The 13,299-nt window shown below is 47.0% G+C and overlaps 1 protein-coding gene and 1 long non-coding RNA gene across 2 annotated transcripts in view; one reads left to right on the top strand and one right to left on the bottom strand.

Moving 5' to 3' along the window:
• Positions 1-846: 846 nt before the first annotated feature.
• On the bottom strand, positions 847-4,780 carry LOC132364832 (uncharacterized). Its single transcript, XR_009502935.1, has 3 exons — positions 4,541-4,780; positions 2,168-2,307; positions 847-1,171 (listed from the first exon to the last, which is right to left on the bottom strand). It is a non-coding gene; the product is annotated as an uncharacterized LOC132364832 (long non-coding RNA).
• A 263-nt stretch (positions 4,781-5,043) lies between these two features.
• Positions 5,044-13,299, top strand: part of ARHGAP31 (Rho GTPase activating protein 31) — a 114,769-nt gene continuing 106,513 nt past the window's right edge. The window contains exon 1 of the mRNA XM_059921063.1: positions 5,044-5,748. Within this exon, the coding sequence (XP_059777046.1) occupies positions 5,649-5,748 (100 nt within the window). The 5' untranslated portion in view covers positions 5,044-5,648. The remainder of the gene's footprint in view (positions 5,749-13,299) is intronic.

The raw sequence follows: 13,299 nt of genomic DNA, 5'->3' as shown, positions 1-13,299 counted from the left end.
TGTACAGCCTGCAGACTAAAGGTTATTCCTGCTTCTAGGATGGGGAGACTGATTCTGGTTCTCGTTCCTTCTCTCCCATCAAGTTGACCTCTCCTCCACTTTGTTCTGTTTGATTAGAGATTGGTAATGTGGACCTCCCTCAACCCCACTAAGGATGCTTATCCAATCTCATTTGGACACTTAGAAGCAACAATTTGCATTATAACCTACACTGGGAACCCATAGCACAGGGTAATGCAATAATGAGTTTGGGATACATCACTTTCTAGAAGCCCTTTTGCTCTGGCCATCCTCATCCTCTACTGGCTTCAAACCCTCAGAATAGTGGTGGCTGGGCTCAGAAGGGGCACAAGACCTCTATCATGGAAGAACCTCATCCAATATATCAGTCTGCTAGGGCTGCCATAACAAAATACCATAGAGAAGGTGGCTTAAATAACAGAATCACAGTTCTGGAGGCTGGAAGTCCAAGATCAAGGTGTCAGCAGGTTTGATTTCTCCTGAGGCCTCTCTCCTTGCCTTGCAGATGGCCACCTTCTCACTGTGTCTTCACATGGCCTTTTCTCTGTGGTACACATCCCTGGTGTCTCTCTGTGTCCTAATCTCTTCTTACAAGGACACCAGTCAGATTGAATTACGGCCAAATCTAATAGCCTCGTTTTAACTTAATCACATCTTTAAAGGCCCTATCTCCAAATACAGTCAGATTCTGAGGGATTGGGGATTGGAGCTTCAACATATGAACATGGAGGGGGGCACAATTCAGCCCATCACACCCAGCAATCAGTGACAACATTAGCATCTTTATTTTTTTTTAAACAGAGAACTATTGTTTTGTTTGTTTGTTTTTATTTTTATTTTTAATTTTGGCTGCATTGGGTCTTCGTTGCTGCACGCGGGCTTTCTCTAGTTGTGGCGAGTGGGGGCTACTCTTCGTTGTGGTGCGTGGCTTCTCATTGCGGTGACTTCTCTTGTTGCAGAGCACCGGCTCTAGGTGCGTGGGCTTCAGTAGTTGTGGCACGTAGGCTCAGTAGTTGTGGCACACAGACTTAGTTGCTCCGCGGCATGAGGGATCTTCCCAGATCAGGGCTCGAAGCCATGTCCCCTGCATTGGCAGGTGGATTCTTAACCACTGCGCCACCAGGGAAGTCCCAACACGAGCATCTTTAAACTGGAAAGGGGGAGAAGAAAGGGGGAGAGAAAATGTACGTAGCAGAAGGATGTACCCCAGAACAAAGAATTCAGCACAGTCCATGAACAAGGAGTTATATGAATATTTAATTGGCTGGGCACGAGGAGAGGAGGGAGAACTCTAAAACTGCTGATTTCTAACTCTGCTTTGTGGGCCCACTGGGTAAAAGAAAAGACTAAATCACAGGTGACATTAAAATCTCCCAATACTGAGTGGGGGGTGAGGGAGGGATGGATTGGGAGTTGGAGTTAGCAGATGCAAACTGTTACATAAAGCATGGATAAATAACAAGGTCATGTATAACAACTGTATAGCACAGGGAACTATATTCAATATCCTATGAGAAGGCTATTCTTATCCATAATAGAGAAGAATATAAAAAAGAATGAAAAAAAAAAGAATGTATATATATATACAAACTGAATCATTTTGCTGTACAACAGAAATTAACACAACATCATAAATCAACTATGCTTCAATTAAAAAAAAAATCTCCCAATATTCACTCTTGGTCTTCTGCATCTGTTTATTTACAGCAGAGAAGATTGCTACCAACATTGGTGAGTGAAAGAAGCAGACGGCACATTTTGATAAGCATCAGTCTTAACCAATTGCAGATAAGATAAATCATAGGCAAGGACAGAACTCTTCTGTGGGAGTTCCATGTGAGCTAAGTGCTTTTTGCACCATGATAATCTGCTACAGGCATAATTTATATTATCACCAGATAGCTTAATTAGTCCTCCTGTTTAACATTCCTACACTATTTCCATGTAAACTGCTTCCTGGGAAATCCTCAGCCCTGCGAAAAAACCCCTTGGAACCCAAATCTGACTTCCTTCCACAGACCCAGAGGAAGGTACACATCTTAGAGTAAGCAAAGAGAAAAAGAAAAATGGAAAGAGAAAGAAAAATAGAAGGAGAGTGGCCAGAACAAGGGCTAGATTTAAATTCGGCAATTATCACAGGGCTTACTCAGCAATGAGAGGGGGCAGGGAGCAAACCGGGAGAGGGCGACCTTCCAGCTCCCTGGGTCAGGCTGTCACCGTGTAGCTTCATTATCCAGCTTGATAAATTGTGAGTTCTTCCCACCATAAGGTGTAGATAGTTGAGAGCTATCAGGTAGAGACAAAGAACCACCATGTACACATTTCAAATAAAGTTTGTTCAGTTGGTCCAGATGTAACAGACACCTTGTCCATTGTTCATTATTACCTCAACTCTGAACCCTAAACAACCTGAAACCAGCTTATCATGCAGCAGGGGCTGAAAGGTCTCAGGCTGTTCCAGAATCAAAATTCTGTGATTTTGGTGTCACTTTGGGGAATCCTTAGTAAAGCACAGAAGAATCTTTGGGCTGAGTCAGTCATTAGCTTTATGGTTCATCTAGGCAGCCCTGTTTCGTGACAACCTACACCTGCTGGGTTTGTTGGTGCCTAAGGGGATCTGGTACATAGCTAATGTTATAAAGTGAAGTGTTTTGAGAATTACTTGTAAATTACTGTTTATTTAACTGGTGAACTTTATTGTCAGAAAGACCATATTTAATAAAAAATTTATATAATTAAAAATTAATTAATACTTGAATAAGGTCTGCTGATTAGTTAATATTATTGTATTGATATAAATTTCCTAACTTTGATAATTGTGTCCTGGTTATATAAGACATTAATATTTGGGAAAGCTGGATGAAGGGTATATGGGAATTCTTTGACTATTTTCTTGTAAAAATTTTTATAAGCTGAAATTACTTCAACATAAAAAGTTAAAAGAATGTTTTTAAAGCTTTAGAAGGTAATTCACAGGGCTTGACAACTTATCCATAATTTGTGCTTTGGGGCCTGGACCCAGGAAAAGAGCAACCCTTTAGCCTCTCTCCTTTGCTGCCAAAATGATGAAATGCACTGTAGGACAAATATGAAAGTCTTTGGTACAGTAAACTCCTAAATAAATATTAATAGTAATAATTATAGTCTCACGTGGAGATGCTTCTCTGTAAATAAAGGAACAAGTCATTATACTAAATACCCTACCAAATATTCTCCAAGTAGCTTAGAAATTGCTGTCGTGGGAGTAGGAAACAGGGAGTCATTGACAGGTTCTGAGCAAAGCAGGCAAACAACAACAGCAATACTTCAGGAAGACTCAACAGGCCTTTAGTGCACAGGATGAAGTGGGAAGAGACCGGACTCAGCAAACCCCACTAGGAGTTATTCTAATAATTTAGGAGTGAATGGTCCTCACTGAATGGGACTGGACGGAAGAAGCCCAGAGGAGAGGCATTTTGAAGGACTCATCCGTTTGGGCGGGACTAGACTGGAGGTGGCGGTGGAGAGAAATGAGTCAGTGGTTACTTGAAGATGTCTTGCCAAGATGACTGGGGCAATGCTGGTGTCACCGAGAGACCGATGGAAAATAGAAGGAAGGAGATACCATACACAGAGCTTGGGCCGCAAACTCCAGTGGGTAAGATGGGCACTGGGGGCTTCAAAACTGGAGGGCTCACTCTCTAAAGAAGGTGGTGCCGCCATGCGGGCTGCTACAACTTGGCATCAGCGGTCCTTGCCATGAGGAAATGCCCTTTCGCTATGACCAGATCTTCCATTTTTTCAAGAGAAGCCAGAAATCCAGATCTCCTATGCGGAAAAATGTTAACTCTTTAATGTTGGCAATTAATTTAAAAAAATTTTAAAGCATCGCATGTACTAAACCAAACACATCTGTGAGCCAGATTTGGCAGGCACGCTATCAATTGTAAGCTCTGACAAAGAGAGAAGGTCAAGGGTCAAAGTTCATAAACTGTCTTGGTGATACATAGGGAGATGAGAGACTGTAAAGGGATTCAGTGACTAAAATACTATACCTAAAGCTTTTTCCAGCCTTCTGAGCTATATGACTGTCCCTACCCTTCAGGCATTATATGGATTTGAATTTACCCAGGAAGTTTAATCTAATCCTAAAATGGTTAAATAACAAGAATTTGAGTGCTTATTGTGTTCTGAGTACACAGAAGTCAAAGAATTTCAAATTAACTGGAGAAGAAAAAACATGCCCTCCTGAAAACTTGAGACAAATTATAAAATAACCTGGGAGACTGCTTTCTCCACATCTGGTCAGAATATCAGAGTCACCTTAAATCTGAGACTTCCCCCCCAAATCACTTCCATTTAGCAAACTTTGCAATAACGCCTGTGTGTGCGTTTGTGTGTGTGTGTGTGTGTGTGTGTGTGCGCGCGCGCGCGTGCTTGAATCTCTAACCAGAACTCTGATTTCCTGAGCAGTGGTTACAAAGCGGCAGCCTCCATCCCTCCCTCAGCTTGGGAGGGGACTTGGCTGGGTTGGGGGTACCTGGGCGCCGGAAAGGAGGATGGAAGGTTGGGAGTGGCCGGCTGAAAACCGCTCCCCGTCAGGTTTCTCCGCTGGAATCCATGTCTTTGTTTCTGTCATTACTGTTTAAGTGTCTGTGTAGGAGCAGACAGGCACCGAAATAGAAAGTGTCAAAGAGATGATGACAATGACGATAAAAACAAGGCAGGCCACTTTTTTTCAGTCCCACCTAACCCCCTCCACGCTTTCTGCCAGCGCGCCTCCTCCTGCTGTCTTCAAAGAGCCGTCGGTGGGGCAGGAAGCGGGCGGCTCGGGCTGCGGGTGCTCCTAGGAGAGCGGCGATTTCCTCCCGAGCTGCCCAGTTATCTCCAGAGTCGCAGAGCAGCTCTCCGAAGAGCGCGTTCTCTCCCCCACCCCGTCCTCCTCAACCCACCCACCTACTTCCTCCGGCTCCATACACACACCAGCACGGAGCTGCCAAAAATTTCCACCCTCCACCCCCCTCCCTAGCTAACTTCCTTCCAGCATTTCCTGAGCTGGATGATCCTAGGATTTGTAAGACAGGAAAAAAAGGAAGGCGTGAGGGCGGGCGAGAGAGACAGGATGCTTGTTTTTCGTTCTACCAAAGCCGTCTGAAGGCAGGACAGCGCGCGCCGGGCAGAGGACCTACGGCAGCCCCCGGGCTGTCTCCGCGCCCCTGGCCGCCGCCGGCTTCCCCGCGCTCTCGGCCACTCCCGGGCTTCTAGAAGACGGACCGGAGAGCTCGCCGTCCCTCCGAAGCCGAGGAGAACACCCGAAGACACCGCGGGAGCCCGTGAAAGTCCCTGGGACTCCAAGTGAGGAAGTGACACTCCCAGCGCGCCGGCCCGCCGCTGCCAGCTCCGCACGGCCTGCGGCACCGCGGCCCTGGAGGAGAGCGCCGTGGATTTCAGGCTCCGCGCCCGCGCCGGGCTCCGCGCCCCGCGGGCTCCATGCGCGCTGCCCCGGGCCCAGGCTCTTCCCCACGCCCATGCGGCCCCCCAGCGCCGCGCCGCAACCACTGATCTAACCTCCCCCGGAGACCATCGCAGGCGCGGTGCCAAGCAGCGGGGAGGAGGAGACGGAGGGACAACCTCTTTGGGACTAACTCATGAAGAACAAGGGTGCCAAGCAGAAGCTGAAACGAAAGGGAGCCGCCAGCGCCTTTGGCTGTGACCTGACGGAGTATCTGGAAAGCTCAGGACAGGATGGTAAAGTGCCTTCGCCCCCCTCCCCCCCCACGCCCCACCCCGCTTCTTTTTGTTTGAGAGAGAGAGAGGGACTCTCGTAGGGCGTGTTGCCTTCAATTCCCAAGTTAATGTATTCCAGGCCTGAGCGCTCACGGTGCTTTTTTTTTTTTTTAAACATACATGATTCTTAAGGTGCGTTACGCTGCCACCCCGACGTGCAGAGGTTGTATCAGCCCTTCCGTTTGTGTCACCCAAGCCATTAATGGGCGGTGCTGCTACACGTTTAGCCGGCCACCTCTGGGGCTTGGGGGTGGGGGGCTTGAGAGGTCCTGTTCCCAAACTTTGGATGTCGGAGGGGAGGGAGGAGGGCTGGATCTGTGGTGTGGTGTTCAGTGGGATTCTCTGGGTACGTAATTATGACTGCCTTAGGTGTCCCTCCCGGGCTCTCCGATTTCATCCGCTCACATCTTTTTTTATTAATGTGCTGGAAGGCGGGGGTGCGGTGGATCCTGGCCGGGGGAGTGGTTGCACAAACATTTTCTGAATTTCTGAACTGATGCCAAATATATAGTAGCTCCCTCCCTCCCCTTCCCAACCCCTCAGACCCTCTACCTCCTCTTGGTTTTCAGATTAGCGTTTGGTGTGTCTGACAAGAAGAGTGTTGTAAAAAGGTCAGAGGGCCTTGATTTTAAAATAGTTTAGGGTATGTACATGAAAAGGAGAGACTCTGTTTTCAAGGTCGGATTGGAAAAAAAAGGGGAATCCTCCAGCGTAGAGACAACTTATTAAACATTTGTTGGGGGGGAAGGGCGAAAGAAAACAATCTAGAATACAGTAACAGCATTTGAAGTGAGAAGTTTTTAATCAAAGGAAAGTTGAGGAAATTGAGCGTTAAATGACGGCTTTTGTTAAGGTTGACTGGCCCTGCACTTACCCGTGACAAAAAGGCCTTGTCTTCAGAAATTTCAGTGAGGGAGAAAGAAGTCCACTATATGGGCCTTGTGTTTATACATAGATAGATACAACAAAGGGGGGAAACTGAAGGGCTAACTGCAGAATAACTCTGCCTCCAGGAAAATAATCTCAAAAACTATTTGATTAGGTCATATCAAATGTGCATCTCAAAAACAGAGCAGTGCCTTTGTTTCTATTTCATTTTTTTAAGGACTTAGCACCACCTAGTAATTTGCAGTGGTGTGCTATTCCTGTGGTGTCCTTGGGTTCAGGGGCTGCCATGTCATTAGGACAGATGGCTTAGTATTTTACAGCTTGGGGGACCACAGGTTTCAAAACTGCCTCTTTTGAAACTGGGACACAACGGAGTCAATTCATGTAATCCTCTCCAACAATCCGGAGAGGTAGATTTGAAATAACATCCTTGGGTTGAGTTTTTTTGAGTGTGAGAGAACTCCAACTATGCATCTTAATCACTACCCTCAGAAGTTCAGAGTGAAATGTTTTCCTCCACCTGTTTTTGCAGGGGGCCTTCAGGTTCATGTCTATGTTCACTTACGAATGCTTGTGGATACCACCTCCCACCAAGTGGGTGCTCTTCTGAGCCTTCGCTCCAAAGCTGAGGGTTGCATGGAGGTGCTCATCAGTCCTGACTCATTCTTACAATGTCACAGATCCTAGGATGAGCAAGGAATCCCAGGGTTCTGTGAAGACTCCTCAAAGGCAGCTTTAAACAGTTCCTCTTTCACCTGATTTATATTTTGGGTTTTTATATATGTTTCGTTCAGGAAAAAAAAAAAGAAAAGGGGCTACTCTTAAAGAAAAAAAAATGGAAACCAGTACCCCGTGCTTCCTGCCCTGGGGAGAAGGGAGGGAAGCCCGGAGAGGTAAAGTGACCGGCCTAAGGTCATACAGTCAATCATGAAGGACGCAGAGGGCTCTGGCCCACTAGGCTCCTCTCCCCTCCCTGGCATCCTTTATCTAGGCCAACATTCTCCTCTAATGATTTTTTTTCCTGTTAATTGAAAGCAGACAGCCCTGCCCCAGGATCAGCAAACTTTCAAGACTGACATACCTGAATAAAGTTCCTTTGAAACAGGAGGAAATTGACCCACTTAATGATCCATACACCATTATTGTGCCACATAGGAATTAGGCAGGCATAATAAGCAGCTTATATAAATGAGAATAATTAGGATTTCTTTTTTCCCACATCTAAAACTAGTTAAGCAGCTGTCTCTTATTTTTCTTTTAGTGTAGCATCAATAAATAGAGTCAGTGCTAATGTTTTCTCTAAAACAATGTGTCTTCCTCATGGACTTTCTGAAACACATATTGGTTAATAGACAAGGCCTGGACTCTGCCCCCAGGGAGGAAAAGCTGACCTGGGCAGTGCCCCTTTGCCCACCACCTTGGAAGTTCAGCCCAGAATCCTAAGGGTGACAAGTCAGCATGGTAGCTAGGATCTAGAAGGCTGGGGAGGGCCTCACAAGACTGACATCACAGTTACTCAACTTTGGAGGTCAAGGATAGAATGAGACAGAAAAATGGATTCAGGTCTGGGAACCCAAGGGCAGAAGGAAAGAACAGAGATGTGGGGAATCCAAGAGAACCCATGTGTTTGGGGAGGGAGGGAAATCCCTGAGCTGGGGTGCAAGGCAAAGCTGGTGACAATTAGCTGTGCTCAGACCACCTGAACATGAGGAATTTATACCCCTGGACTGAGCACAGAGGAAAAATGTCATCCACTGCTGCCAACTGCTGTAACCCAGTCCTGCTACCTTCAACTGGACAAATCTAATGAGGCAGGGTGACAAATAGGTGTTTAGCTTAGAGCAGACGTTGCTCGGGGCCAGTGTTGTCCTTAATCTTTAGGAAGCTGATGAAAAACAGAAACCTTTCCTTAGAAACACACACACACACACACACACACACACACACAAATCGTGTATACAGTTTCTTCAGGCATCCACACAGATGCCATGTTCAGGCCCTGCTGTTGGTCATCCCAAGCTGCACATAGGGTTGATACGAATGGCCAATTTCCCCCTTTTTCTTCTTTGGCCACTTTTCTCCAGGCTGGTGAGATCACCCAAGAATGGCATGAAGTTGCTCCTGGCCAACTTGGCCAGTGTTTCTTTCCCTTCCCCTCCAGCACGGTGGCTTCTGCCCCAACCCCTAGCTCTCCCCTGGGAACCGGAGAACTTTCTCTTCCTGTCTGGAATAGAGGGAGAAGATCATCCCTTCCTCACTCCTGATGCTGAAAATAGTATAGCTTTCTTTTTCTTCCTTTTGACCACTGAATACGAAGACCCCTGCTTGCAGCTATGTGATGAAAACCACCTCATTGTGTCACCTGCAGTTGGGAGGCTGTGGATGAAGCCCTGTGAGGCCAGAGTGCATCCATGAGCATTTCCTACCTCTCCCCTCTGAATCAAGTGCTCTGGGTCTTCCCACAGTGCTTGGAAATGCTGGGGCCAGGACTCAAGGGACCAGTAAGAGGACATTACAGGAAAGCTATCTTCTGCCTCCGTGCTGGTCCCACTCTAAGGGCTGAGGACTTCCTCACCCTTCCCAACAATCTCTGCCATTTGACTCACTCCCTGGTAAAAAGGGATAATTGTCGATGCAGTGGTTTGCCATGATGGTAGCGCAATAGAATCACTTGGGGAGCATGAAAAAATGTTGATGTCCAGGCCCACTCTCAGAACAATTAAATCAGAATCTCTTGGTGCCCAGGCATGGGTATGTTTTAAAAGCTTCCTAGATGATTCTGGTATGCAAGAAGAGTTGAGAACCACTGCTTATAGCATAGGGGTTTACAGATCATTTTCTCCCTGGATAAGCAGCCTTGACTATTCAGAATGTACCCTCTGAACGTTTGATAAGAACCTTATTCCTGAAGGTTTTTTTCTAGTTCTCATCAGGTTGAAAAGAAAAAATATATATGTATTTGAATTGAGGGATTACAAAAGGTTCATAACGAATAAACACCCATTACAAAATATAATTTTAAGCTTGATGAGAGTAAGATGGCCCCAGCATTTCAAAGAGCAAGGATAAGGCAATGGGAACTTTGAGGCGTAGCTATTCTACATTTCTGAAGCTAAGTCATTCTCTCACTTTGTTTATTCACTTATTTAACGAACCGGTATAAGGCGCTGTGGAGGTACGGTGGGAGAGAAAGAAACAGGCACTCCAGACTCAAGAAATTTACAGTCTAAGGGATGTGAACAAACTTTCAGAAACCAATGGCTCAATTAAGCTTTGAAGTTAGCTGTCATGACTGAAGGAGAAAATGCAAAAGCTTTTATCTTCAATTAAATAGACAAAAAATCCAAACATAAACAGAAGCAAAGTGTTAGCAAGGAAGGTGAATATTTTTCTGTTCAAGAGAAGATTTAACATTGAATGGAGACCCAGGGCAGGGGTATTCTCTTTGGGTTAGTGGTCTCCTTCCCAGCGTCTTGCCTGGCACATCGTTATCACACCTTTCCTAGCTAATTCTTCATCCTTTGGGTCTCAGCTGCTTCTGGAAACCTTCCCTGATCCTCCCAAGTCAGGTGCCCCCTGCTGGGGGCTCCCATTAGAAGTTCTGGAAGCCTACAGCCTGGGGTGGAATCCTAACTTTGCCTGTTCCCAGCTGAGTGACCCTGGAGCAAGTTACTTACCCCCTCTGGGTCTCACTTTCCTCATTTGTGAATTGAGGATAAGAGGACTGGTGTGAAGAGAAATGAGTTACTATGGGCAAAGCACTTAGCAGAGGGCATGTGTAATGTAAGCTCTAAATGTAGCTGTTATCATCATAACACCCTGGACTTGCCCTAGCATAACCACATACTATCCATGACTGAATGCACGAGGGCTCCGATGAAGCGAGTAAATGATATGGTCAGATGGGTTAATTAAGCACCAAGAGAGACAGGAAGCAGATTAGTTGTCCCATTGAATGGAGAGTTCACGGAGGGATTTCCCAGAGCCGCTGGGGAGTGGACCATCAGTATACAGAGGTGGGAGAGCAAAATGTCAACCTGAAACTAAAGGGCCCTCAGAAAGGTCTGAGAAAGGTACCCAGCCACTCCCGGACCTGCAGGGAACTGAAAGAGAAGTCAGGTCCTGGAGGTGGAGTTTGTGCAGACAGAGCGGCCACCTCATGGGCTTGAGTTCAGAGGGGCATCCCCGAATCTGGGCTCCCACAGTGAAACAGGAAGAACTAAAAGAGGAGAATTAAGGCTTTTAAACCTGGAGCAAACTGACTGATAGCATGAAGCCAAACTGTAACTGACTCTCTATGGTCTGGATATGGCAAGCAACCCACCCAGAGGATGGAAACGGCCATTCCACCTACCCACATCCCTCCCTCCTGCCCAGTCTCCAGACCTCTGCCAAGAGCCCCTTGACCACAGGCATAGCCTCGCCCTTCTTCCACCCCTACCACCCCCACTGGCAGCTGCCCAGATGCCTTCCAGCCGCTGGAGGCCCAGGCCTTGGGACTGCTAAGGTAGCCCTCGGCCCTCTTGCCCTAGACCTGCCCTAGAGCCCAGTGGACCATCTGCTGGGGCAGAGAGAAACAAGTTGGAACTGGGAGCACATTTTCCCGTAGATGATGCTGTAAGTGGTGGATAAGCTCCCCAATGCCTTTAGAGCTGTAGTTTTGGATACATTCTTTTTATTTCCTCCCTTAATCCATTAGGCATCTGTGGGCTAGCCTGGAAACCTTTTCCTGTGGGAGTGGGGATGAGGGGAGAACACATTCTAAATTCCAGAAGCTGACTGACCAAGGCAGTTCTGAAGCACCTGCTAGGGACCGATTGCTCCTGGGACTCACCTGCCTGCAGAAAGTTTCCTGGGATTTTGTGGCTGAGGGTAGAAGAGGAGGACAGGGCTGAGAGGTCCAGGACTCAGTCTGGGGATAAGAAGTGCCCCCCAACTCCTCTTCCATTAGATATTGTAGCTAAAATTTTCTGGACCAAAGTAGTGATAGACCCTCTGGTTGGGACTATCCAGTGCTTATTTCCTCCAGAACAGGCTAGTCAGTGTGAGCTGTCGGGCACCTTCCCCCCTCCCCCCTCCCCCCCCCCCCACAACCCACACTTTCTGGGTCTCAGGACTCCACTTTCCTCGGTCTGGTTCCTTCACCCCAGTCTTGAGGCCCAGGAACATGGCGCTACTAGCTCTTTTGGCTTTCTATTTTGTTTTCTTTTTCACTCATTGCTTGCCCTGTATTGAAGCCAAGGTGGCATTTTCCCACTTGTCACACTTCAGATTAATTTTCTTTTTGCTTACAGGTGCATTCCCACCTGATTTTCTGTTTCTCTCTATGCCCCAACACAAATGTCACCCTTCAGTTTCATAGGTTTTGATGTTCCTCCCTCAAAGGACTGTCCTCGAGTCCTGATTGAGGTGGAGCCACAGCCTGATGGAACTTTAGGCGTCTAGATAGCAGCCCCCCACCGTCCCGCTAATCTTCCCCCCAGTATGCAATTTTAGGTAAGCCTTAAAATAAGGAACCCCTGAGAAAGCATGCTGACTTCAACTCCGAAGAGACAGATACTGGTGCTAGATTTTTTTAAGAGCAGCTTTTGATAGAGAAAGCTGAGAACATTAGGCTGCTAAAGGAAGGGGGAGGAGGGGGGGGTGTCTTGGAAGGAGAGAAGGGACCCAGAAATGAAAGCTGAGCCCCAAACCACACCTGCTTGTTATTTTTATTTGTAGAGTTACAGTCTGCATTCGTTGCTTACTAGGTGCCAGTCACTTTATACATACAAAGTAATATTTTCGAAATCTGTAAGAATTGGGCATTTTTACCCTTTTTACAGAGGAGGAAACTGAGATCCAAGAGGTTAAATCACTTGCCAAGATTGTAGAGATAAGAGAGGCAAGATTTAAATCCAGTCCAGTGTGACTCCCAAAGCCATGCCTGTCTTAGGCACAAACACAATCTCCCAAAATAGCACATTTCATAATTTGACATTGATGTTACAGTTTTGTCAAAAGAAAAAAAGAACTAACCTGCAAAAAGTAGCCTTTTCTTGTAGCCTTGCGTTGTTCATCCCCCAGCCTAGATGGAGAATAGTAATAATAACAGCTAACGTTTGCATAGCGCTTCACCCTCTGCCAGGAGCTTTTCTCACACACCTACTCTAACCCCACCTACTAACTTTCAAGTCCCCTACCTTTTCGTCCCAGGCCCCTCCCTGCCTACTGCAGCCACAATCCTCCTTCCCTCCTGGAACAGCCCTTGCCTTAGAGTCAGGGGCACCCAATTTGATCCTCATTGTACCTGATACTCTGTTTTCTCCCTGGCTTTGTGTTTGCAAGTGGACGCTGAGCTCGGCTAAAGGCGGGTGGCCTTGGGCAGCTCATGCAGATTGGGTAGCTCGCTGGCCTCCCTGAGGCTAACACACAGCAGATGATTGATCGACCCTGTTTCCTCCTCAGGAAGCCAGAGTTAGAGCCCTTCTAGGAAGCTCAGGACCTGGGACATTGCTGATGTGCTGGAACAGCAGGAATCCAAGATTGTTCAAGGTTCCCCACAAGGGCACATAGCTACTCCCAGTTAGAAATGGACTCAGGCTTTGCACAGGGTGCCCCAGAAACACTGCCTTTCCCTAGTGC

The sequence above is a fragment of the Balaenoptera ricei genome, chromosome 4, assembly GCF_028023285.1.
Source record: "Balaenoptera ricei isolate mBalRic1 chromosome 4, mBalRic1.hap2, whole genome shotgun sequence".
Classification (NCBI taxonomy): Eukaryota; Metazoa; Chordata; class Mammalia; order Artiodactyla; family Balaenopteridae; genus Balaenoptera; species Balaenoptera ricei.
Note: the sequence above shows the minus strand (reverse complement) of the source record. Positions and strands in the feature narration are given on the sequence as shown.